General features: G+C 45.2%; 1 protein-coding gene across 3 annotated transcripts; it reads left to right on the forward strand.

The window, feature by feature from the left end:
- The first annotated feature begins 501 nt into the window (after nt 1-501).
- On the forward strand, nt 502-24,915 carry ZBTB2 (zinc finger and BTB domain containing 2). 3 transcript variants are annotated; one of them, XM_060114728.1, is made up of 3 exons: nt 502-786; nt 15,081-15,265; nt 22,160-24,915. In XM_060114728.1, the coding sequence occupies exons 2-3, from the start codon at nt 15,093-15,095 to the stop codon at nt 23,529-23,531; spliced, it is 1,545 nt and encodes a 514-aa protein (XP_059970711.1). In that variant the 5' UTR covers nt 502-786; nt 15,081-15,092; the 3' UTR covers nt 23,532-24,915. The 3 variants fall into 3 exon arrangements, with proteins under 3 accessions (XP_059970711.1, XP_059970713.1, XP_059970714.1); XM_060114730.1 differs by lacking the exon at nt 502-786 and adding an exon at nt 1,189-1,322; XM_060114731.1 differs by lacking the exon at nt 502-786 and adding an exon at nt 21,628-21,744 and having other exon boundaries at nt 15,183-15,265.
- The last annotated feature ends 1,087 nt before the right edge of the window (nt 24,916-26,002 follow it).

Raw genomic sequence — 26,002 nt, forward strand, 5'->3', positions numbered from 1 at the left:
CACTTCTACCTCTACACACAGCACCAACAAGCATGTCTACTCCACTATGACTTCTCAATTACCACTGGCGATAAAAAAAAAAAGTATTAGTAATTTCACAACTATCTCCCTGGTTCTCAAGTCCAATCCATTTCAAGGTTAAAATTTATGCTAATACGGGAAGCAGAGGGACAAAGCTATAGGCCAAGAGATGTCAAGCACAAGCTTGCAGAAGGATCCAAGCAGTAATTCTCCATCCCTTCCCCGAGCATCTCCAGGATTGTCCTACCTAACACTTCATGTAAACATGGGGCTTGTGACTCGAGCCGCCTGCCCCAATAGGTGGAGAGAAGTTTCCTCGCCTCGGCTGCACATGGTCTGCAGAAGTTTGGCTGGAGTAGAGCGCGGAGCCTGGGTGGGAGCGGCAGCGTACTTAGGGCTGCAGGCGGCGGCGGCGGCGGCGGCAGAGCAGCAGGAGGCGGAGGCGGGCGGGGGGAGGGGAGGCGGCTGGGGGGGCGGAGGGGGCTCTTGCCGCCACAGCTCTCTCGCCGCCTCTCCCCCCCGGCGGGAGCCGCTCTCAGCCTCTTTGCACTAGTCGCTCCGCTCTCTCGGTCATGTGACCTTAACGTAACCGGACAGGAAAAGCCCCGCCGCCGCCGCCGCCGCCGCGCCGGAGACACCGACCGCGGCGGCAGCAGCAGCAGCAGCAGCAGCGAGAGGCAGAGGCGGCGGCGGCGGGGAGAGCACGGCCAAGGCTGCCCAGCGGTGCCTCCTCCACACCCCCCGCCGCAGCAGCACCGGCGACAGGTAAGCGCGCACCGCCTCCGCCTCCCGGGGCCGGTGCCCACGTGCCGCCCCCGGCCCGGGCTCAGGGAAAGCGAAGTGGGGGGCGGGGGCCACCGGAGCTCTCAAACGGTTCCGGCAGCGACGGTGGCAACAAAGAAGACGAATGACCCCAGTCCCGGGGCTTCAGCTGAAGGCAGGCGGAGGGCCCGGACCACACGGGGACCCGGTTCTGGGAAGCGAGGGCACGGGCGCCCCGCAGGGGCGGGGGCGGCTGCGCCTGGCGCCGGGGCTCTGGCCGCCTGACAAAACCATCCCCCGGAGCCAGGCGGCGGCGAGTCGGCGGCGGCTCCATCCGGGGCTTTGCGCGAGGGGGAGGGGACGGAAGCCGAGAGGGCGGGCGGCGGAGCGGAGGAGGGAGGGAGAAAGGGGAGGGGGGCGATTCGCGTTCCGTTCCCCGTCGCCGGTCCCTCCCTTCCCGCCGCCACCGCGAAGCGCGTCCCGAGCGGCGGCGGCCGGTGAGCGTCCCGCGCTGGAGCCCCAAGAGGCCGGCCCGTCAGGTGCGTAATCCTTCCGTAATCGCCTCGCCGCCGCCTCCTGCTGCTACCGCCGCTGCTTCTTCGGCGGCAAGGCTGCGAGCTGCGGAAGTGGGTTTGGGGGAGGGGAGCGGAGAGGGAGGGGGAGGGGAGGGATCCGGTCCGACCGGAGCAGGCCCGGCCTCTCTGGCGCTTCTCCCAGCTGCAGCGGCTCCTACAGCTGCTGCCGCTACTGCTGCGGCTCCGCCTCCCCGCTCGCGGGCGGGGGCGCGCACGCGCGCTTCCGGCCTCCTCGGGTCTCGCGCTGTCTCCCGCTCTCGCGCGCGCTCTTCCCCTCGCCCTGTCTGGCCACCACCCCGCCCCCGGCGCCGGAGCTGTTGCGCCGGCCGGGGCGTTGCGCACGGCGTAGGCGTCGGCATTGTGTTAAACTCCGCGGGACTTGGGCGAGCGCGCGCGCGCACGCGGGACTGAGGAAAGCGGAGAGCGTGCGGCGCGGCCCGAGTGCGTCGCTCCTCCTCTCCCCTCAGCCCCTCAAGGATGGGGGCGGGGCCGGGGTGCGCGGCGCCTGGCCCCGCCCCCGTCCCGGCGCCCGCCCCTTGTGGCGGGGCGGGGCGGGGCGAGGCTGGCGGGACTAGGCTGAGTGGGCGGCCGTTGAGCCGGTTTCTGGCAGGGGGTAGGGGGAAGCGCGGGCCCCCGCCCGTGCCGCGGGGGTGGGCACGCTGAGCGGCGGCTTCGAGCTTCCGCTCCACGGGTGATCTATGCCTCCGGTAAGGCCGAGGCTAGCCCGGAGCTGCGCTGTGGTTGCTGGCTGCTTGGCCTTGGGGCCGGCCTCCGAGCCGCGCTCCCGGCTGATGCGGCCCTCGCACCCGTGTAGGGCTCCGTGGAGGGGAGGCTGGGGCGCGGAGGCTGCTCCCCGGGGCCGTTTTCTCGGTGTAGCGAAACCCCCAAACCATTCATTTTTACACAAGGCTGCAAAGGAAGTGGTAATGCAAAAGGTGCTTAGGAAGCGAGGTTTTTGTCCCTTTTAGCTGGTAGTGAATTAAGAGGGCAGTAAAGAAGAAGGCAGGGGTAGCAGAGCGGGCAAGAAAGTGGTTGGGCAGAGTGAAAATGTAGTTATTGCTACGCCATTTACTGCGAGAACTTCAACTGCTGAACTCCTAATTATGCCGTAGGGAAATAACCCAGGCTCGTTGCCCCGCCCCCAGTTTGCGGTGTTCCTTAGCTCTTCATCGTACAATGGGCCCCCTTGGCGTGTGAGTCTCAGGTCTATTCATTTTCATAGGTTATTGTTTTAGTAAAATAAAGTATTAAAAAGATCGGAGTCACGGGCTCAAGCAGAATTCCAGGGTGCTCTGGGTTTCCTTAAACAGGCCGCCCAGTCCTTCCTAGGACCGACCCTCTATGTTGACCCCTAATGGGTCACTGGAGCAGGGTGTAAGTATCACGAGCATTTTAGTCTGAGGGGCCTGAGATTTTATTAGGAAATCAGAATTAAGACATTTTAAACCCTCATTTCTCTGATTTATTACAAGCCAAAATTAATTGTTAAAAGAAATTTTTATTTTGCATTCTGAGTGATCTTGGTGTGTGTCCAGGGCATTTTCAAACTGTTAAAAGTAATTTTGAAGAAGAAAGTTTACGACTAATAATACATTCCTGTAAACTGGGCGTTTCCCACTTAATAAATGTGTGGTTTGTATAAGTTTATTTTCTAGACAAAGACTTGACCTGTGTTGAAACCATCACCAGATCTCAAAGTACAAGAAGTGGCATACCAGTGGTATCGGTGCCACAGATAGTCAACAGTGGAGGAACCCTGTTACAGGATGGCAGATAAACCACCCCTAAAGCTTTGCTGTACAGTCCAGCTGCTTACTTGCCAGTTTCAAAACTTCTCTTCAGAGAGGATGTAAATAAACGGTGTTCCACCAACTCTTCCAGTGGAATACTCCAGCAGCAGAGAATAAACACTAGATGTATTAGGTCATAGAATAAAAGCTATGACAGTTTCTTTTTTATCTTAATGGTTAATATGAACTTTGCACTATCCTCCAAAATCTGCACTTTTGTGATATAAAAATTTTATTAAATTATATAAAATTGCATTTACCCCAGTTCCTCCAAGAAGATACATGTCCCTGTGTAAGGGGATATGCTTTTTCCCCAGCTTGAGAATCACCAACATAGAGGTGGGAAGTGAAGGAGATGTCTAAGGCTGACCTATGGCGTTGGCTTGGGATCAACTTCTTTGGAGTTGGGAGACTCTCCTACCATTTCTTACCTGTGGCTTGTTGCTTCATCCCTAGACCCACTCACCTTTCTGTGAAGTAACTTTTGAGACTTTGGGCAAATAGTGTAGCGCCAGGCCATCACAGTAAGGGAGGAACTGCTGGTCAGCTGGAGACTTTACCATAAATTTCAAAATACACCTGACAAAAGGGCATTTGTCACTTTTCCTACTTCCTTATGATCTTTGGGTCACAAAGCATGACCCTGAAAACCAAAAAGGGAATTGAGAATTTTTTTTCCCCTGAAGAAAAAAAAATTTAATAGTCTAAGCATTAGGTCAAGAATACTTCTTAACCTTTTTTATGCTCAAGTAGGTTATAATTTTTATTAACAAATTAAACTTAAGTATTACTTTGAATCCATAGTAAATAAGGTAGTGTTTTACAGTGCTGATATGCCCTTGACGCAGTCAGTAGCCACAGAAAGAACACTTACAAGGAGTTGGCTGGCCAAGACGGTGAAGACTTTAGGCAAGTTTGAGGCTGGTATTTATGCTCAAACGCAGAATCCCCAGCTCACATGCATGAGGTTTGCATCATGTGACATTCTCACATCAAGAAAGCTCCGTGTGCAAAGATAGGAATTTGTAAAACATTTTACTGTATCTGGTTAAGTACTTATCAAACAAATCTTTTACTTTACAAGAGGCTTTCGTGTACAGTTTCTTTAAATATTGTGCACCCCTAAGTTCTGCATGAAGCAAGGGTGAACTTCAAAATAATGTGAGAACAATTTCAAAGTGTACACACGTTCTTCTATGCCCCACCTAGTCAGTTAGATTCTCCATGTCCCCAGAGTGATTCTGAACAGGGATTGTCTTAGTGTGGTCTACGGTCCCTTGTGAATCCCCAGGACCCTTTCAGGGTTCCATAAGGTCAAAGCTATTTTCATAATGATACTAAGATGTTACTGGCCTTTTTCACTGTTGACCAAATGTGTCAACATTGGGAGGATCTGCATAACTCAATGAGCTGACATTTTCCAAATAACCAATGGACAGTGTTAAAAGTCATGAATGGGTAAACGATCCATTTAAAGTGTAAGAGACAGCAATGAATTTTACTGTAATAGAGCAGGTAAATTTCATTCATTGATGTATAAAACTTTTAGATCGCACAACTAACCTTTAAGAAACTACCACTTGTCAAGTTTTGGTGTAATATCAAAGAAGAATATCCACAATTACCTGAAAAGTCTATTTAAATGCTTGCTTTTTTTTTTTAACTGCGTATGTGGGTGAGACTAGATGTTCTTTAATACTCAACCAAAACAGACACCACAGCAGAGTAAATGGAGAAGCAGGGTGAATGCAGAATCCAGTTGTCTTCTATCAAAGAGATTTGTAAAAATATAAAAAGATGCCACTTCACTATGTTTTTGTTATTTTGGAAGATTTTTTTTTCACAAAAATGTGTTATTTATATTAACATGCAACAGGCTTATTATTGCTATGTCTAATTGAACTAATAAATGTTTTTTAAATTTCTCAGTTTTAATTTCTAATATAAATATCAATAGTTATATTCCATATAAACAAAAGCTCTTGATATCATCAGTAATTGTAAAGAGTGTGAAGGGGTCCTAATATCAAAAAGTGTGAGAACCCTGAAATAAAATATTGAAGTGAATTAGTCAGTTAAGACTTTGAGTTAAAATATATTTGGAGCTCCTCTCTGGCATACATGGAGCTACACCTATAGGTGATTATGTTTTCTTCAGATTAATTTTACTAATCATCATACAACGTATGAAAAAGGAAGGCAATCTCTACTTTGGAGAGTTATTAGAAGCAAATTAGATTAGGTTTTAAATTTTGCTGTGTGGTCACATCCACATCTAAATTTCCTTAAAGTTGGTTGTAGCATAATACCTTTCAGATTATCACTTTAATATCAACTCTTTTTAGCCATAAATCTCTGACCTGCTTCTCCTTGACATCTGAACTATCCCTGAACACCTTCCTTCTGACCTCAACTTATACTCAGAAATTAAAAACTAATTTTAATGTTAACTTAAGCAAAATACAATTAAAAAGAAATCTTTTACAAATGCAATGCTTTCCAAAGTCAGAATAAGTGCCACTGGTAAGTGTATGTCCCTCCTTTTCCTAATTACTATGGGGAGGATTGACTAAAGAAAGGTTAAGAAAAATATGTCAGCCTATCATCACAACTAAATATATTTCCTAGCCTCGAAACACGGTTTTAAAATATATTAAAATTCAAACAACCAGCCTCATTCAAGTTTACTTTATAGGCCCTCAAATATTAATTATTAATAATACTAATTGAAAAAGCAGTTTTTTCCTCCTGGTAAGTGGTCTAAACTACTTGAAAGAATCAATCTTACTTGTGGGTAGTGCTTTTTCTATTACTGAGGTGTCCTGTGCATTACAATATTCATTTATGCTTCACTTAAATAAAATCGAGGACTCCAGAGGACCCTTCTAGTGCCCTTGAAATGGGTAATCTAAGTGGTATTTAGTATCTTAGAAGGGCTATTATCTTTAAAAAGTGAATCATCAATTTCCAAAAGCTGTTTTGGTCTCCTGTTCTTATACCAAAAATGAAGGAGGAACTTGGGTTGTCAAAATATAATGTGATTACATTCGTCCCATTCAGCTGTTCCTCCAAAAGATGAGTAATTTACTTAAGGATCAGCCCACCGTGTGCTATGTGATGGCAGCTGAAAGCACTCGACATCTAGGTAGTATCCCATTTTCAGAGTGATACAGTGGTGAAGACAAAACCCAAAGCATTAAATAATATAAATGATTATTTGTATTTGACTTTGGAAAGTGTTTTTAATTTATTTCAGCATGCTATGTCTTACAGTCTCTGAATATGCTTAAGAAAAAAGCCACTTTGTACACCTACACGTACATAAAAAGGCATTCTGTGAAATCTCACTCTTAAGAATTGACTCCCCTCTTTATCTCTACTTGTCTTCAGTTCCTCTCTGCTCACTATTCTGATTTAGGAGAGGGAAATGATTTTTTTTTTTACGTTCCATTTATAGTGTTGAATGGGTAGGGGCTTTATATAGGTCTTCAGTTTTATGTCAGTTTGTTGGCCCTCTGTGACTACGACTGGTAAGAACTTTTAGGAATGACCTGTAGAGCAAGGTAGTGTCGTGGAAGGAGCGTGAAATGTACACCCAGAAGACCAGGGTTCAGTGGACTCCCGTTAGTTTACAGTTTTAACCTCTTTGAACTCTCATGTAATGATTTAAGGATGTGACTGCTAGAGTCAGACACACCTGGCTTCTCCAAAGACTCTCTGACATAAATTACAGACAAGACTTTGGAGTTCCAGACCAACATTACTGACCGACAAGTACCCTACGTCCCTACCTGGCATGTCTCAAAAGCATCTCAATCCCAACGTGTCTGGACCGAACCTCATGATCTTCCCCCACAAAACTGGGTTTTTGCCTCCACCGGGGGGAGCCCCATGCTCTATCCAGTTACACCAGTTAGAAATCTGGGGGTTACCTAGGACACCTTAATCTCCCCCACCCTCCTCCATTGAATCCGCCAACAACCAGTTCTGCTGATTTTTTTATCTTCTGTTTTTCAAATTCTGTCCATCTCCCTCCCATCTTCATTGCCACCACACGATCTGTCATCTCTCTTCTAGACCACCGGAAGACCTCCCCTCTCAACCACTTCTAACAGGCCTCCCCTTGCCCACCTCTTTGCCACCATCCCCTATTTGGTTGGCCCTTCAGCTACAGCCATCTGATCATGTAGATCAGCTCAGAATGATATCTATATCGTACACATCTTGTCATGTCACCTTTCTTCAAATCCCCTTTGGGAGCTCCTCACTGCTCTGCTCTTAAGATATGGACCAGAATCCTTAACAAAACCTGAGTCTTCAGCTTCACCTGCCTCATTCTTCTCTGGCTCTTTGCCCTTCAGCCACATTGACCTTCTTTTAGTTCCTCAGTTGCATCTTGCTCCCTCCTGTCTTAAGGCCTTTGCAAATGCCGATCCCTCGGCCTGGAATACTCTACCTTTGCCCAGTTAACTCTTCTTGTTCTTTAAATATCTGCTTAACTTGTATTTCTTCACAAACCCCTTCCCTGACCCACAATCCCCAAATTAGACCCTAGTTTTATGACCTCATAGTTCCTTATGTTTTTCTTTGATAGTTCTTCTCAGAGTTGGCTATTAGAAATCTGTGTACTTATTTGATTATACCCTTGAAGTCTGTGTATTCTTCATACTTGTATCCACTGCCCCTGGCACCTTAGAAAGCTCTCATGATGTGCATGACCACTTCCCAGATCTGCTTCTTAAGAGCTAGCTCTGCATGTGGGCAAGTTACTTAACTTCCCTAAGTCTAAATTTCTTCTGGAAAAAGGCTAATTAATCCTTGACACATACGTGGTCATTTATTATTAATGGTGTGGTTATTGTTATAATTAATAATGAAACAAATAGTAAGAAGACAATATACCATGGTATTGACCAGGATTAAGTGATGTGTGTGAAGGGTTATTATAAACTATGAAGCACTATTAAGAACATAATTATTAGCATGAAGAAACACGAGGTGACATTTTAAAATTGAAAAATCCTTCCAAAATATAGCACACATTAAATTGATGAGAATTTTGGAGTTAATCTAGGAAAAACAGAAACTGAACTTTTACCCCCAAATCACCCAACTAGTCAGGGGCCAACCGATGATGGGAACTCAACACTCTTCTCCTCTCTAAACATGTAGTTTTTAATTTACTTAACAAATATTGAACCTCAGACAGTATGCTTAGGCACATGGGATAAAGTAATAAATGAAAAGTAGCACTCAATGCTGGCTTTCCAGAAGCATCAGGCAGGTTCACAGAGGTTCTGGAGGTAAGAAGACCCTCCAGTCTTGAAGGTCAGGGAAATTCTGCAAAGGACAAGTAGAGCTGGGGGGAGGGGCAGGCGGTCAGTGGTGGTCCCTCTGCAAGTGGCACATTCAAAGGTCCTGCACAGAAGTTCCAAGGCCCAGTTCAAACAGGCCCCGTCTCCTGACCACGTGAGTAGAAATCAGGTTGCTGAGCTGCTCAGCTTTGAGAGGGAGGCCCCTGAGCAGTGAGTGTTATGTTCTGTTAGGAGCCCAAGAACGGCCTGGGCATTCAGGACACTTTCTGGGCAAAGAAAACTGCAGTTTATGTCAGTTCACCCAGAATTTCCCAAGTGAGTGAAATACATCATTCTGTCTTCCTTATCGTCAATATACTCAGATAAAACTGGATTTGTGATCGTGCCTGGACTTCAGAACAGTGGGACACTTGTTGATCACTTGGTAAAGACCACCAAACGGACAGTCTTGTATCAAGAAAACAATTAGGCACAACTTAATGTCATAAAGTAAAACTTGATATTGCAATTTTTTTTGCATTAGAAAAAAATTTTTTCCATCTGTTGAATATAGTGCCACTGTCCTTCCTCTAGAAGTATATTCTGACGTTATGTCCTGTCTACCTTTTTATGTTGAAAAGCTCTCCATTCCTAGCAGGTATGTAAATATTTTATGTCTTTTCTTTCAAAATAAAGAGGGAGCACACTCTGTTGGACCCCCAGTTTCAAGGTTGCTTGGTTTGTTTTTAGTAGGTCTTGGCAGCCCAGAAGTCTGAAAACCAATAGTTTAGATTAGCACTAGAGTACGGAATGCAGAGTGAGCAGCGGTGAGGTCACCTGTAAGCCATGTTGAGGAATCTGGGTTTCATCCCGAAGGCGGTGGGGAAACAGGAGGAGGATTTTCAGCAGGATGGTAACATCAGATTTGCCCTTGAAGAGATGGTTCTAGCTGTTCCATACGGATAGGTTGGAGAGGCTAGAGCTGGAAACGGGGAGATGAGTAGGGAGGTAGAGTTAAGGCGTGGGGTGGGACAAAGAGTTTAAATTGGTGGCACATGGGTGGCATATGGGGAGTGAGAGGTAGAGGCCTGAAAGGGGAGTCGGGGTTTCTGGCTTGATCGAGGGGTAGATGATGGAGCCATGCACTGAGCTGGGGATACAGATGGAACAGGTTTGTGTCGATCGCTTTTATTGTCCCTTTGGGATCTGAGTTGTTTTGCCTAGACTGAATTTAGGGTTCCTTTGGGGCAGCCAAGTGAGAGTGGACCAGATCACCACAGAGAGTCTGCAGAGTGAGAAGTGGGCTGTGGACCAAAGGCAGAGGAGCAAAAGGGGAATCTTGATGGGGATTAAAATAGAATAGCCAGAGGTGAGATGAAAACCAAAGTGCGGTGGCCTGGAAGCAGGGCCTGAATATTTATGGAGCAGGAAGAAGGGTATTAAATGCCGCAGAGACGTCGAATAAGCTGCTCTTCGATTGGGCTGGGGAGCAAGAGGCCATCAGTGACTTTGGTGGGCAGTGCAGGGCCATTTCAGTGCTGGCGGGCAGCAGCAATGTGGTTGGGTGAGCAGTCGATGGCTGTGAGAAGAGCAGATGTCCATTTCCTCAAGGGGGGTAGCCTGGAGCACAGCCAGCCCATGAAGTTGCTGCATCCTCAATCTACGCAGCACTGTGCAAGGAAAGCCTCATGGAAATGATTATGAAGGGGGCCGTGATAAGGAAAGAAGATTGGGGAAAGGGTAGTACTGTCAGCTGGATGGGGGTGGGGCAGGAGCTCCCTGAGATGCTCCAAGCCGGGTACCCTCTCCTCCCTCTACCCTCTTACCCCGTTTTCTCAGGTTCATTCATATATGTGAGAATCTAGGGGGTGGTTTTTCTTTTTCCCACTGAGAAAGGCTTTTTGGTCTCTAGAGTAAAGAAGATTTTTAAAAATTGATCTGTATGGGATTTTCCCCCCCATGTGAAATATGAACATATGACACATTTTCTTTGTTTCTCCTTTCATTTGGTTTTTCCACTTTTCAGAGACTCCGGACATGTGTTCTGCCTTCTGTATTTGAAAGACACATTCAGTTCATTTCCTATTCTAGATGCCCCTAAATTGAGATCCTAAAATAACTAGTAGACCCTCTTTAAAAATAAACATTTTGCAGTTTTATCATAGTTTTATTCTTATGATCTGAATAAGATACTTATGTTAGTCCGTTTTGGAACAAGGGGGGAGCCATACATTTTGCTAAATCGAAGAGATGATATATATCCGTTCATGTAAAAACCCCAAACCTCAAAATCGTTCTATAAAATATTGATAAATTTGATGAAAATTTTATATGTCAAAAATCTCTCTAAAACAAAAGAGAAAAATATTAGCAACATATGTGACAAAGGGCTCGTTTTCTTTATATCCAAAGGGTTTTACAGATTGATAAGAAAAAAGAACAAATAACCTGATAGAAAATGGGCAAAGCTCATGAAGGGAAGCAAGAGGACATAAAAATATACTTCAGTTCATCATTAAATCCATAGAAGGTAAAAAGTGATATTGGCAAAAATTCTTTAAAAAGTGATAATACCCAGTGTTGGCCAGAGTGTGGGGAAATGGGTGGGGTGGATGGACACTATTGTGTGTCCATAATATTTGAGTCTCTTATAACAAGTATATACACTTTAAAGTAGCCATAAAAAATCCCCTCTTAATTTTAAACAGACATACTTGTACGTAGTGTGTTCCAAAAAACCAAATGAACCCCAGTTTAAACCCTACTTCTTGTTCTTAGGGATTCTATAATCTTGGGCAAGCTACCTGACTTCTCAAAGCCTGATTCCTCTTTTGTAAAATGTGGTTAGCAAGACCTCAAATAGCTCAAGTCAGTGTGAAAGTACATGAATGACATATAGGTATTATACTTTTTGTAGAGAAAGGCAAGTTAGTAAGATGGGAAAGGAAGTGTTCTGGCACTTTTCAGAGAACAGCCTTGAAGGCAAGTTTCTAAAGTTATATCCTGGTGGAGGTCAGATGAGAACGATATTTCTTAGTCATCCCGGTTACTTTGCCACCTGGCAATGTCCCTGTCTCTCCTTCCTGATCTTCATGCTTTCGCCTTCTCTGACATACGCAGAAAACACTGGGAACTAAGTTCCCGATCCACGCCACTGACGTTCACCTGCAAGCAAGACTACAATCCAGGTCTCTTCACACTCAAACTCCTGCAAACAGGGATGGCTCTCCTGCTTCTCATGCTTGGATATAGCTCTTGGTAGAAAACACAATACTTGACATTCTGGAGTCTTGCTTTGTGACCAGATCAGTCTCTTAAAGTAGCATTCCACTTGGTTCATTTATTTTAGGGCACACCTGTCCATTTCTGTATCTGCCAGATCATCCCCAGAACCTAACCCTAACCCTAGAACAGGAAAGAGGGTGAGGAGTTAAGCACCAGCTGAGTAAGAATCGATGTGTTTCTGTTTCTATTTTTGTTTTTAAGCTTACTGGTAATGCTTTCTCCACAGTCGCTTCCCTGATTCTGAAGTTAAGCATCGTGGTGATCCATTTTTAATCTAATCAATTAATGTGTGGTGGGCCTTTCTTTTTTAACGTTTTATTTTGAGATAACTGTAGATTTCCATGCAGTCCCAAGAAATAATACAGAAAGAGCTCATGTACCCTTTACCCAGTTTCCTCTAATGGAAACATCTTGCAAAATTCTGCTCCATCACAACCAGGGTATTGACATTGACACCATTGAGCTGCAGCACGTTTCTGTCACCACAGGGCTCCCTCCTGTTGCCCTTCTACAGCCAAGCATCACTGCCGTCCTCTCGCCTCGCCCCTCCGCCACTAATCTGTTCTCTACTTCCGTAATTTTCAAGAATGTCATGTAAATGGAATCATACAGTATGTAACCTTTGGGGACATAATTCACCCAGGTTGTTGCCTGTTTCTGTAGTTCGTTTCGTCTTAAGGCTGAGTAGTTTCCTGTGGTTTGGGCATACCACGTTGTTTAACTGTTCAGCCATCGAAAGGCATCTGGAGCACTTCTGGTTTATAACTGAGGAATAAAGCTGCTGTGGATATACAGGTGCAGATTTTTGTGTGAACCTACGTTTTCATTTCTCTGGGATAAACGTCCATGTGTAAAATTGCTGGGTAGTATGGTAGTTACTACATATTTAATTTTTAAAGAAACTGCTTACTTTTCCAGAGCAGCTGCACCGTTTCACCTTCCCACCAGCAATGGCATGAGCAGTCCATTTCTCCGCATCCTTGCCGGCACTTGATTGTTGTTCTTTTATATTTGGCCACCCTGCTAGGCATGTGGTGAATCTCACTGTGGTTTTAATCTGCTTTTCCCTAATCGCTATTGAACTGTCTTTTCATGTGTTTGTTTGCCATCTGCATATCCTCACTTAAGTATTTTGCCCATTAGGTTTCTAATCCGATTGTTTTTGTACTGTTGACTTTTGAGAATTCTTTATACTAGATACTAGTCCTTTATCACATTTTTTTCTCCTACCTTTTAGCTTGTCTTTTCATCCTCTCACCAGGGTCTTCCTCAGAACAAAAGTGTTTAATTTTTATGAAGTACAATTTATCAATTTCTCCTTTTATGGTTAGTACTTGGGATGAATCCTAGATTCTCTAAAATTTTATCCCATTTTTTTCCCCCAAAATTATAGTTTTGGTGTTCTACATTTAAGTCTGTGATGCATTTTGAGTTAATTTTTATATAAGATATGAGATCAGAGTTCTTTTTCTTTTCTTTTTTCCTTTTCCTTTTTTTTTTTTTTGTCTATGGAAGTCCAACTGATCCAGCACCATTTGTTGAAAACTGTTCTTTCTCCACTGAATTATTTTTGTGCCTTTGTCAAAAATCTACTCTACATATTTATGTGGGTTTCTCTATTCTATTCCATTGATCTGTGTGTTTATCCCTCTGTCAGTACCATACAGCCTTGAATACTGTAGCTATATCATACATCTCGAAATTGGATAGACTGATTCCTCCCGCTTTATTACTCTTTCTAAGAACTGTTTTAGCTATGCTAGTTTCTTTGCCTTTGCATAAACATTTTAGAATATTCTCATCTGTATCGACAAAGAAAATCTTGCTGGGATTTTGAAAAGAATTATATCAAACCCATATATCAATTTAGAAAAAATTGATTTATATTATGTGTTCCTAAACATAAATACAGTATGTCTCTTCATTTATTTAGATCTTCTTTGATTTCTTTCACCAGCGTTTTGTAGTTTTCAGTATACAAGTCCTATACGTGTTTTGTTAGATTTACATCTATGTATTTCATTTTTTGTGTGATTATAAATGACATATTTCTAATTTCAGTGTCCACGTGTTCAGTGTTAGTATATAGAATTACAATTGGGTTTGTTTGTTTATTTTTGGCTGCGTTGGGTCTTTGCTGCTGCGCGGCATGTGGGACCTTCCCGGACCAGGGGTCGAACCTGTGTCCCCTGCGTTGGCAGGTGGAGTCTTAACCACTGCACCACCATGGAAGCCCTACAATTGGTTTTTATATGTTTATCTTGTATCCTGTGGCGTGGCCAAAGTCATTTAATAATTCCAGGAGTTTTCGTAGATACCTTGGGATTTTCTGTGTATATAAAAGTCATGTCATCCGCAAACAGGGACAGTTTTATTTCTTCCTTTCCTGTCAGTATGCCTTTTATTTCCTTTCTTGCTTTATTGCTCTAACTAGAATATCCAGTACTATATTGAATAGTGAGAATGAACATCCTTGCGTTGTTCTCAATCTTAAGGCGAAAGCATTCGCTCTCTCTCCCCATTAAGTATACTGTTAAGTATAATGTTGATATTTGTGTGCTGGGCTTTTATAAATGCTGTCTGCCTGTGGGAAGGAGCACATCAGGAGTTTACTGATTTGATACACCGGCTCCCCCAGAGGCAGTTCCCCTACTACAAATAGATTGAGGCCACGTGGTTTGCTGGAGTGAAGTGTTAGAACCTTGGAGTCAGGGCATTCAGATTTAAATTTTGACTCCCCCCACCTTCTGGCCAGATGGGCCAGGCTAACTACTCGCACCTCTCGAAGCTCATTTCCTCCTCCACAAAAGATGGAGAAGACGACCCGTCCTGAGCCCTCACCCTGGAGGAGTAACCACGTGGGGTTATTATAGCCCTGCCAGCGGCAGCCCTGTCCACACGGCAGGAGCTGGAGGATCGTCCAGACTTGGTGAGATCTTGGCCCTACCCTGCTGTGGCTACACCCCAGCACCTTAATTTACTTCTCTCTCTGGAAGGTTGGACAACTTCTGATGGATCATTAGAATTTGCGTTTGGAATCTTAAACTCAACGACAAAAGAATGTTTGCTGTCTGGCGGGCTGACTGCTCAGGTCCATTTCCTGGTTTCTCCACTTACCATCTGTATAAACTTGGGCAAAGCACGCAGTCCCCGAATTCACCGTAAATTTCATCATCTGTAAAATGGGAGTAACAACAGAGCTACGTCACAGGGCTGTTGTGAAGACTGAGTGAATTTATGCAACATTTATAGCAGTGCCTGACCTATTAGCCGGGACCATTACTATTGGTGACTCTAAAGACACTACTTATTTGTGAATCGTCTTTCTTAAAACCAAATTGTTTGCTTTGCAGATTTTTTAAAAAATGGATTTGGCCAACCATGGACTTATTCTTCTGCAGCAGTTAAACGCTCAGCGCGAGTTTGGTTTCCTGTGTGACTGCACGGTTGCCATCGGCGATGTGTACTTCAAGGCACACAAATCAGTTCTTGCTTCATTCTCCAATTACTTTAAGATGTTGTTTGTCCATCAGACCAGGTAACTAACGTGGTTGATATTAATCTAATGACTGTAGACTCTGCACTTCCGTGGCCCTCCTTCCCATGAACATGCTCTTTGCCCTCATCACGACCGGGGGTCTCGCTGCCTCTCCCTGGGTTCCCAGTCCCTCATCACCTCACTTGCCCCGAGCAGCCCCTCCACCTCCAAGTAGCCATGCTGGGGGTCACTGACACAGTCAGGATCGGCAGGGTCGGGTCCACTACGAAGGCAGCTTCCTCTCACTCCTCCGGCCCCGTCCCGGCTCTCCCCCAGACTTTGAGTATTTATCCTAGTCTCCTAATGAGAAGCTTGGCGGCATGAATTCCCCCAGTTTCCTTCTTTTCTCTCTTAAAATGTCTCAATCTCCTTATCTTCGCACAGTCTTTTTCTTCCCATCTCTCTGTCGTGGAGAAAAGGGCCCCTGATTGTCTAAGGAAAACAATCTTCCTCCTGCCCTTATGCTCCCAGATCCTACCCTGCAGTTTTCATTCTGTACTTTTCATTTTATACTTGTACCCCCACTGCCATCCCCAAGCCTGTGAAGGCTCAGCCCTTCCGTGACACCGCTGTCTACCTGCGTGGTGGTGCTGCTTTTCCTTTGTTTCACTGTGAAAGTTCTACAAAGGATGACCTATGGCCTCGCTTCTCCTCTCCTCATCCCACACTCTTCCTCTCCGTTGGCACTGTGGTTTCCACCCGTCGCTCCACTGGCATCATTTTTCCAAGGTCGCCTCCTCATCAGAATCACTGCCTCCTCCCAGTCTCTGTTGTCCTTGTCCCCTGCAGCATTTGCGACTGTTTTCTTCCTTCGGAAGGCTTGTCACCTGCATTTTGATGACTCTGAATCCCCCTTGTTTTTCTGCCTTCTCCACAGGCGCCTCCTGCAGTTTTGGTGAGTGGGGTCTCCACGCTGCTTTCTCTCTGCCTCTCCTGATGGGCGCTCATCTTTTCCTGGATCTTGCCTCTGCTGGAAACCAGTTGACAGCTCTGGGCTTGATCTTTCTCTGTCTCCAGAACTCTATTTCCCAAGGCCACAGGCTGCCTGCTGGACATCTAGAATTGAATATCCTCTTTTATCTCATTTTGCATGTCTAAAACTGAATTAAGTCTTCCCTGAAGTCCCTTCTGACTTCCCTATTTTTTTTCTCTTCAAGTAAGCCATACTAAAAATCTCTCTAAAATCGTATCCCGTCGGCGCCCAAATCATGTTTTCTTCATAATTACCTCTCACATTAGTTCTTTCCTTCCCTTCTCACTTCCATTTCCTAATCATTTTCCACGTTACTGTCAGATTAATATTCCTAAGCATTGCTTTGATTGGAGTGTGCCTTTGATCCAAAACCTACCAGATTGTGTTACTCCTTTGATTGGAAACCTAGAGGACACCCATCACACATCAAAATAGCACACAGATTCCTCATTATGTCTTTCAAGGCCCTGCAGGCATGAAGCCTGACCTCCTTCCAGCCTCTCTCCGACCTCACGCCCACCTGGACCACACTTTGCTGGCCTTTTGCCCACTCCCTGAGTCCTAGTTTACATATCACCTCTTCCGTGACCTCCGCCCCCCCAACAATCAAGGGAGCCCAAATGATCAAAAGCAGTCTCTTCCTCTCTCAATAGCACTTTACTTATGCCGTTTTGTAAGAGCAACATATTTTCCCTTTGTTGTTGTTATCTGCATACTTACCGCCCCTCATTTGTAAGATGCTTGAGGGCAGAGACTGGGTTTTACAAATGTTTTTGAACAGTTGCAGCCTATAGTTCGGGGATTTGTGCATAATAGTCACTTGATAAATGTCTAGAGGAGCAGAATGGGGGATTAGTAGGATTAATGGCAGGCGGAGCTTGCTTTATCTTGGGACACTAAGGATGCTCCTGTTTCCTTCATTGTCAGAGACATCACAGCTAATAGGCACTGGAAGTCTCTACGCAATGAATTAAATTGTCTTGCAAAGGGACAGGTTTTCATTTTGAGGAATAAAAGAATATAATGTAATGAGTTTTAAATAGATGCAGGAAACTTAAGTGTAGAACAGTAAGCAGATACCTTTCTAACAAAGGAATGTGATATTGGTGCAGAGTGGAGCCCCAAGCTTGAGCAACAGTGTGTTATTGCCCCAGAGCTGGCACGTGCCCTTTGGGCTGCCTGAGGCCTTGACCACCTCTGGTGAGAGGAGAATACTGCACAAAGACCAGAGCCATGCTTTTAACTGCTGGCTACTGTAGAGAGAGACCAAGAATACAGTTTTTTCACACTTAAGAGAGTGTTTTATGTCTGCAGTTACCACTAGATGTCTCTGTCTTATGGACACTACTCTAAGTGAACGTTTTAAATCATGTAGCACTGCAGACTTGGAGCTCTCAAAAATAAAACAGAGACAGGCCTTGCTAAGTACAACCTCTGACAACATCTAACGTTATTTTTAAAGCCTTACTTTCAAAGTTCTTTAAGCCCAACTTTTACTTGAAGGGTCTAGTGAAGGAAAGATTGAAAATGTAAATGACTGTGAAAGTTTACAGGAAGGGCTTGTAGCTGTGCTAAAACTATATTTTTCCTTCATAAAAGTGTTACGTCACAGACATCGGCAAATCAAACCACTTAGGTGTAAGCATATTGTAGAGAGCTGTGTCCTTCCCAGAGCACTTGGAAATGACCAGAGTGGCCCAGAGCGAGCTTGAGCGAATCGACAGGAGGTCTGGCGGACTGGGAGGGACAGCCGTCAAGGACAGCAATGGCTGGAACGTGACATAAGGAGTTTTTTTGGGTTTTTTTAATTGGTTGATAACTTTTTTTCTTTTTTTTTTTTGGCTGCGCTGGGTCTTCGTTGCTGCACACGGGCTCTCTCCAGTTGCGGCGAGCGGGTGGCCACTCCTCGCTGCGGTGCGCAGGCCTCTTCTTGCGGTGGCCTCTCCTGCTGCAGAGCACGGGCTCCAGGCTCGCGGGCTCTAGGGCGCGCACTCAGTAGTTGTGGCTCACAGGCCCAGTTGTTCCGCAGCATGCAAGACCCTCCCGGACCAGGGCTCGAACCCATGTCCCCTGCATTGGCAGGTGGACTCCCAACCACTCAACCACTGCGCTACCAGGGAAGCCCTAAGGAGCTTTTTTTTTTTTTTTTTTCCTTCGGTACACGGGCCTCTCACTGTTGCGGCCTTTCCCATTGCGGAGCACAGGCTCCGGACACGCAGGCTCAGCGGCCATGGCTCACGGGCCCAGCCGCTCCGCGGCATGCAAGACCCTCCCGGACCAGGGCTCAAACCCATGTCCCCTGCATTGGCAGGTGGACTCTCAACCACTGCGCCACCAGGGAAGCCCCCCTAAGGAGTTTTTTAAAATAACTTCTGAAGTGCCTTGAATGTGTCTATGTGCTTCTGCTTTAAGAAAAGAAAAAAAAAAAAAAGAAGAACAAATCAGGATAAATGGGTGTCTGGAAACCTCCCAGAGCCCTGGGCACTTGCAGTAGACCCCAGGGACACACCGCTTTCCTCTCCCTGGGGACTCCTCACCAGCTCTGCGGCCCCTGGAGTCCTTCCTTCTCCCTCTAAGCCTGGCTGAAGTGTGGACAGGGCCTCCCCAGCCCCATCCCTTCTTTGCCATCAGAAACTGCATGAAGTTCTTTAAAATTTGAGAGATTTACTGTCCAGTCACCTCCATTCACAGTCGGTAGACAGAGGACAACCTATACAATAACAAATAAGGGGAAATTATAAAACGTACAACAGTTTTTCTGGAAAGGGGCCCCGCTTTGGATTTACGTCTCATGGATGCTGAAAAATATAGCCCTGCTTTGTATTTACCTCTCGTGGATGCTGAAAAATATAGCCCTGCTTTGGATTTCTACCCTTCCCTCTTCTTTGCCCTGGGGGCAGGGGGGCTCCCTCTCCCCTCCTCCTGCCTGGAGGAGCATTCCTACCCACAGAACAAAAGGTGCCCTATAGTCTCCTGGGGTGATTTGCATCTCTGAAGGCCTGTGGCTTCCTGGTTAAATAGGCCTTTGCCTGGCCCTGGAAAGATCCCCACTACTTCAATCTGGAGTTGATTGCTTACATTATGAAAGTATTCTTCACCACACCTAATCCCTGCAGCTTTATTTTGAATATGGAATTTCCCTAAAGCATCTAAATATGTTCTAGTATACACATAATATTGTGGGCACTTACCTTGTGCTTAAAGGGAGGACCACCTGCATTTGCATTCCTATTTAAAGGAATATAAATAACTTAAAGGACTATAAAAAGACTCCCAATACAGACATGAATGATCTGTGTGTCTTTTTTAAAAACAGAGTGACATAAACTCTTCCTCTTTATACCGTCAAAGGGGTGCTGGTTTTTAGGCTTGATCTTTATTCTTTGGCTCCCATACTTTATAGTCAAACATTTCCCACACAATTATTTGTATGCAGTCATGTTGAAATATACACACATTGATAGCGATGCAGTAATTATTCAAATCTATTTTGTCACAAATTGCTATTAAAGTCACTTTACCCCCTTTTTTTAACAGAATAAAATATTAAATTTAGAAGAGCAGAATATACTGATACTATTTTAGCATATTGGAAAATATTTGTTAATAAGATAAATAGCTTAATAGTAATAGTAAATCATAATAGTAATAAGTGGTATAATCAAAAATGATTATAAATTCTAAAGGCATTCAAGGAAGGTGTCTTTAAACTTAAAAAATGCACTGTCCTGCTTCCCTGGTGGCGCAGTGGTTAAGAATCCGCCTGCCAATGCAGGGGACACGGGTTCAAGCCCTGGTCTGCGAAGATCCCACATGCCGCGGAGCAACTAAGCCCGTGTGCCACAACTACTGAGCCTGCGCTCTAGAGACCACGAGCCACAACTACTGAGCCCTCGTGCTACAACTCCTGAAGCCCGGGTGCCTAGAGCCCGTGCTCCACAACAAGAGAAGCCACTGCAATGAGAAGCCCACGCACCACAATGAAGAGTTAGCCCCCGCTCGCCGCAACTAGAGAAAAGCCCGCGCACAGCAACAAAGACCCAACACGGCCAAAGATAAACAAATTAAATAAATAAATTTTTAAAAAATACTTTAAAAAATGCACTGTCTATAGAATATATTCACTCAGTATGTGATAGCACACATACCTCATAATATGTATTATTATTATTATTTTTTTTATGTGTGTGATATGCGGGCCTCTCACTGCTGTGGCCTCTCCCGTTGCGGAGCACAGCCTCCGGTCGCGCAGGCTCAGCAGCCATGGCTCACGGGCCCAGCCGCTCCGCGGCATGTGGGATCCTCCCAGACCGGGACACGAACCCGTGTCCCTTGCATCGGCAGGCAGACTCTCAACCACTGCGCCACCAGGGAAGCCCCCTCATAATATGTAGATATACATCTCACTGATTTATAATGATGCATTAGAGTTTCCCTAGTGGCCCAGGGAGAGTTCTTGGGACCTTTATATTATTGCTGCTTGAATCATAATGCTGTTTCTGGGATGATGCAAACACTAAAGTCTAAAAGTTATAAAATCAATTTTGCCACAACTGCTTTAGCTACCTCAGATAAATCATTTAACTTTGGGGGACCTCAGTTTCTATGTCTGTCAGATGGGAATAATCAGATCTGCCTCATATACTACACGGGGTTGTCTTAATGCTCCAAAGAATCTTGGTGCTTTGGCTTAGGAGTTAGACTGAAATTTAAATCCCAGTTCCATTGCTTACTAACTCTGATATTGAGCAAGGTATAAATCCCTTTGAACCATAACTCCTTATCTGTAACCTGAGAATTAATGGCAATTAAATGAGAAAATGCCTATAAATCCCAGCTGCAGGGACATCCCTGGTGGCGCAGTGGTTAAGAATCCGCCTGCCGATGCAGGGGACACAGGTTCGATCCCAGGTCCGGGAAGATCCCCTATGCCGCGGAGCAACTAAGCCCGTACCCCACAGCTACTGAGCCTGTGCTCTAGAGCCCGTGCTCCACAACAAGAGAAGCCACCGCAATGAGAAGCCCGTGCACCGCAACTAGAGAAAGCCCACGCGTAGCAATGAAGACCCAAAGCAGCCAGTAAATAATTATTAATTTTTTAAAAGATAACTGGAGAATATTGGAAACAATTTTTTAAAATCCCAGCTACAGTTCTAATGATGAGGATGATTACGTTTGATAAGGAACTGAGTTGTCCCAGAGCTGCTTTTCATGCAGTCTAGCAATGCTGGGGCAGTGATCTGGCTCCATTCGAGCTAGAATGTGGTTTGCCTTTCCTGTTCTTCCCCGCTCTACAGCTCTCCATCCTCATGCTGGAGAGAGCAGAGGGTTGCAGAGCAGGGGTAGGATGAGGTTTTCCTTTTTCTCACTTTTGTTGTCTTGCTCTTAGGCACTAGTCCAGCGCCCCCATGTTATATTGTTTGACTCTTACCTTGAAAGATCTGCTGAGCTCTGGATGGCACTGGATCAATACAGAGTCCTAGACATTTAGCTAAAAGATCTGCAGGTCAGTGGTTCTTAACCATCTACTGGGTCACAGTCCACTCTGAGACAGAAAGCAATGGATCATCTCCATAAAACACAAAGTTTTTTTATATATGATATAATTTTACATAGATTACTAGGAGAAAAACTGCTTCAAGAGTCTATGAGTTAAGATACCACATTGGTTTAACATGAATTTTCCTTTCTCGGTCCTTTAAAATATCTTTACTGTATTTCTCTCTGTTCTTAATAGGATTAGAGTTAAATTATATAGGTTCCAGTATTCTAGTTCATGAAATGAACAGTAAGATATATGTGAGATGGTCTTGTTTCATTTGCCTTTGTAAGTACCGGGTTTTTCCCCCAGGCTTTATGTTGTCATTTGAGTCATGAATTGACGTTCACTCACAGACTTGTTTTTTACCTGTTTCTTTCAGTGAGTGTGTCCGTTTGAAACCCACTGACATCCAGCCCGACATCTTCAGCTACCTCCTGCATCTGATGTACACGGGGAAGATGGCACCTCAGCTGATCGACCCGGTGCGCTTAGAGCAGGGGATCAAGTTTCTCCACGCTTACCCGCTGATCCAGGAGGCCAGCCTGGCCAGTCAAGGAGCCTTTTCTCATCCTGACCAGGTTTTTCCGCTGGCGTCTTCCTTGTATGGCATTCAGATTGCAGATCATCAGTTGAGACAAGCCACCAAGATTGCTTCAGCGCCGGAAAAACTTGGCCGAGAGCCACGGCCACAGACGTCCAGGTTGAGCCAGGAGCAGGTGCCTGAGGCCTCCCAGCTCTCCCAGCTGCCCTCGAATCTGACCCAGGTGAATCGGACACACATGACCCCCTCGGACCCGCTGCAGACCTCACTGTCGCCCGACCTCGTCTCCACTCCTGTTCCTCCCCCGCCCCCAGGGGAGGAGACCAATCTGGAAGCCTCTTCCTCGGACGAGCAGCCCGCGCCCCTCACCATAGCCCACGTCAAGCCGAGCATCATGAAGAGGAACGGGAGCTTCCCCAAGTACTACGCCTGCCACCTGTGCGGGCGGCGCTTCACGCTCCGGAGCAGTTTGCGGGAGCACCTCCAGATTCACACGGGGGTCCCCTTCACAGCCAGCCAGCCCGGAGAGAGCCGCGTGCCCCTGTCCCTCTGCAGCAACACGGCGGACCTAGGAAAAGACGCCATGGAGGTGCCAGAAGCGGGGATGATCAGCGACAGCGAGCTGCGGCACATCTCGGACTCGCCCATAATCGACGGGCAGCCGCACTCGGAGACGCCACCGCCCTCAGACATCGCGGACATTGACAACCTGGAGCAGGCGGACCAGGAGAGGGAGGTCAAGAGGCGCAAGTACGAGTGCACGATCTGCGGTCGCAAGTTCATCCAGAAGAGCCACTGGAGGGAGCACATGTACATACACACCGGGAAGCCTTTCAAATGCAGCACGTGTGACAAGAGCTTCTGCAGGGCCAACCAGGCTGCCCGGCACGTGTGCCTCAACCAGAGCATCGACACATACACCATGGTGGACAAACAGACCCTGGAACTCTGCACCTTTGAGGAAGGCAGTCAGATGGACAACATGTTGGTACAGACGAACAAACCCTACAAATGCAACCTGTGTGACAAAACGTTCTCAACTCCCAATGAGGTTGTTAAACATTCATGCCAAAACCAGAACTCAGACGTTTTCGCCCTAGACGAAGGGCGGTCCATTCTCCTGGGCAGTGGGGACTCTGAAGTGACGGAGCCCGACCGCCCAGTGTTAGCTTCCATCAAAAAGGAACAAGAAACAGTGTTGTTAGACTGAATGTTACTTATCTTTTTAAAAAACTGTCATTTTTACAAAGACTATCTTCCTTCCCTTCCCCCAACTCAGAACTCTCGTTCTCCATGGCATGATACAAACAGGCCCCCGCCCCCTCCCTCCCTCTCCCCCTGACCCGTCCCCAGCCCCCCCTCCTCCGTAAAGGCTTTGTGCATTATAAACCTGGAACATATTTACTTTAATTCAGGGGATATTGGAAAGATAATGGTCAGTAGTACTTATAAGCTCAAATAGACTTCGAGAAGTTTTGGATGATTTAAAAGCATACTTGGAACTAATGAATGGTATAGAACAAAACAAAACAATTCGAATGCAATTTGGTAAGCTAAAATTATGACTCCCTGGGTGATAAGTCTTCCTTCTCAGAAAGACAATGTCTGAAAATACAGCATGCTGCTTAGAGATACAGTGGGGCTCTGTACTATGCAAAATCTAGAGGTGTGGGGAAACTTTAAATCCAAGAAAACGTTCTTAGTATTTATCCTCCAGAGGTCTTATTTCAGAATGCATCCTTTGAGATTATGTCCAGTTAAGAAAAATTATTAGTTAAGAAATCTACTTGAACAAAACACAAAAGAGAAAAAGTAATAATGTGATGGCAATCTTAATTGTTGGATAAAACATGACAAGCTGTGAGTTTGTGTGTTTGGAAGAGAAAACGTGTGGATACTTGATGTAAACAGGTGAATTAATGCAAATGCCTTATCTAATTGCTGGCTTCTTTCAAAGTTGAACAACAACAAAATACTGTGTTTTAGTTTCTGACAAATTTGTCAGTTTTAAAAATCAGATTTGAAAGTACTGTTCTATAGATTGTCTTTCTGAATAGAAAACAACATGCCATTCTAGCAGTTGCCAGTGGTAAATTTGTTTTTAGCACCAGTCAGCTGCTTTTAAATCAGTGTGTATATGTGGGAAAAGATAACAGGAATATGCATCTTACAGGGAAACTTGTGAGCAGCTGTAGCAACTTTAATGAGTTTAAATGTTAATGCTAATAGTTTACTGGCAACATTCATTGAAGCATCAAAAATGGCAAAGAGAAATCAGGACAAAACACTTAACTGCTGTTTGGGAAAAAAACTTAATTTTAATGTTTAGTCTCCAGTTTTGTTTTTTTTTAAACACTGAAATGTCCTCCATCGGCCTGAAAGCAGTAAAAGTTGTCCATTAATCTTCCTTTAGGCCAGTCTCACAGGATAAAACAGGAGCCAGAAATAAGGACCGAAGGGGAAAGGGAAGAACAGTTAATAACTGTGCTGTACGTATATGTTAAAAACTGAATATCCCGTCATCCTATCTCATGTATAGTTGAGTTCTCAGATTTGTAAGTTTTTATACATACTTTCATTGAATAAACATTTGACTAAATGGGTACATGGTTTTATCTATGCATTACTTTGTCTACCCAAAAAGATGCAGGAAGGCCAAGTAGACAGCATTGCCCCAAGAGTCAATTTCTTGCTGTGTCTCCTTCTCTCTCTGTCTGTTGAACTTTGGGCAATTCCCCTACCCTGAGTGGTACTGTCTCTATTTGTAAAATGAAGACAATAACTGCATTGGATCATAAGACTGTGAGAATCAAACGAGTCCACAATATAAGAAGATGCTATGAAGAATCAGGGTTTGACCACGAATGGGTCTAGATATTGTCTTATCCAACTTTGTTTTACAAGGAGGTAAAAAAGAGGCTAAGGTGTTTGCCTAAAGATGACACAAATACAGGCTACATAAACCTAGATTATTAAATATTAAGAGGTTTCTACCAATTTCATCTTTTTTAAAAAAACTACAGTAGTCCCCACTTATCTTCAGGGGATACGTTCCAAGAACCTGAAACTGTAGACAGTACCAAACCCCATATACCCTATGTTTTTTCCTATACACACATACTTAAGTTTAATTTATAAATTAGACACAGTAAGAGAATATCTGGGGCTTCCTTGGTGGCGCAGCGCTTGAGAGTCTGCCTGCCGATGCAGGGGACACGGGTTCGTGCCCTGGTCCGGGAAGATCCCACATGCCGCGGAGCGGCTGGGCCTGTGAGCCATGGCTGCTGAGCCTGCGCGTCCGGAGCCTGTGCTCCGCAACAGGAGGGGCCACAGCAGTGAGAGGCCCGCGTACCGCAAAAAAAAAAAAAAAAAAAAAGAATATCTGAATTGCCAGCATCACTACTCTTGCGTTTTGGCGCCATTTTTAGTAAAATAAGAGTTACTTGAACACAAGCACTGCAATACCCTCACAGTCGATTTGATAACCCAGACAGCTACTAAATGACTAACCGGCGGGATACGCTAGGCAAAGGGGTGATTGACGTCCCAGGAGAGATGGAGTTGGCGGCACAGGATTTCATCCTGCTACTCAGACGGCCGGAATTTAAAACTTATAAATTGTTTATTTCTGGAATTTTCCATTTATTCAGATGGAGGTTGACTGCAGAAAGTGAAACCTCG

Source organism: Mesoplodon densirostris, chromosome 12 (genome assembly GCF_025265405.1).
Source record: "Mesoplodon densirostris isolate mMesDen1 chromosome 12, mMesDen1 primary haplotype, whole genome shotgun sequence".
In the NCBI taxonomy this organism is placed as follows: Eukaryota; Metazoa; Chordata; class Mammalia; order Artiodactyla; family Ziphiidae; genus Mesoplodon; species Mesoplodon densirostris.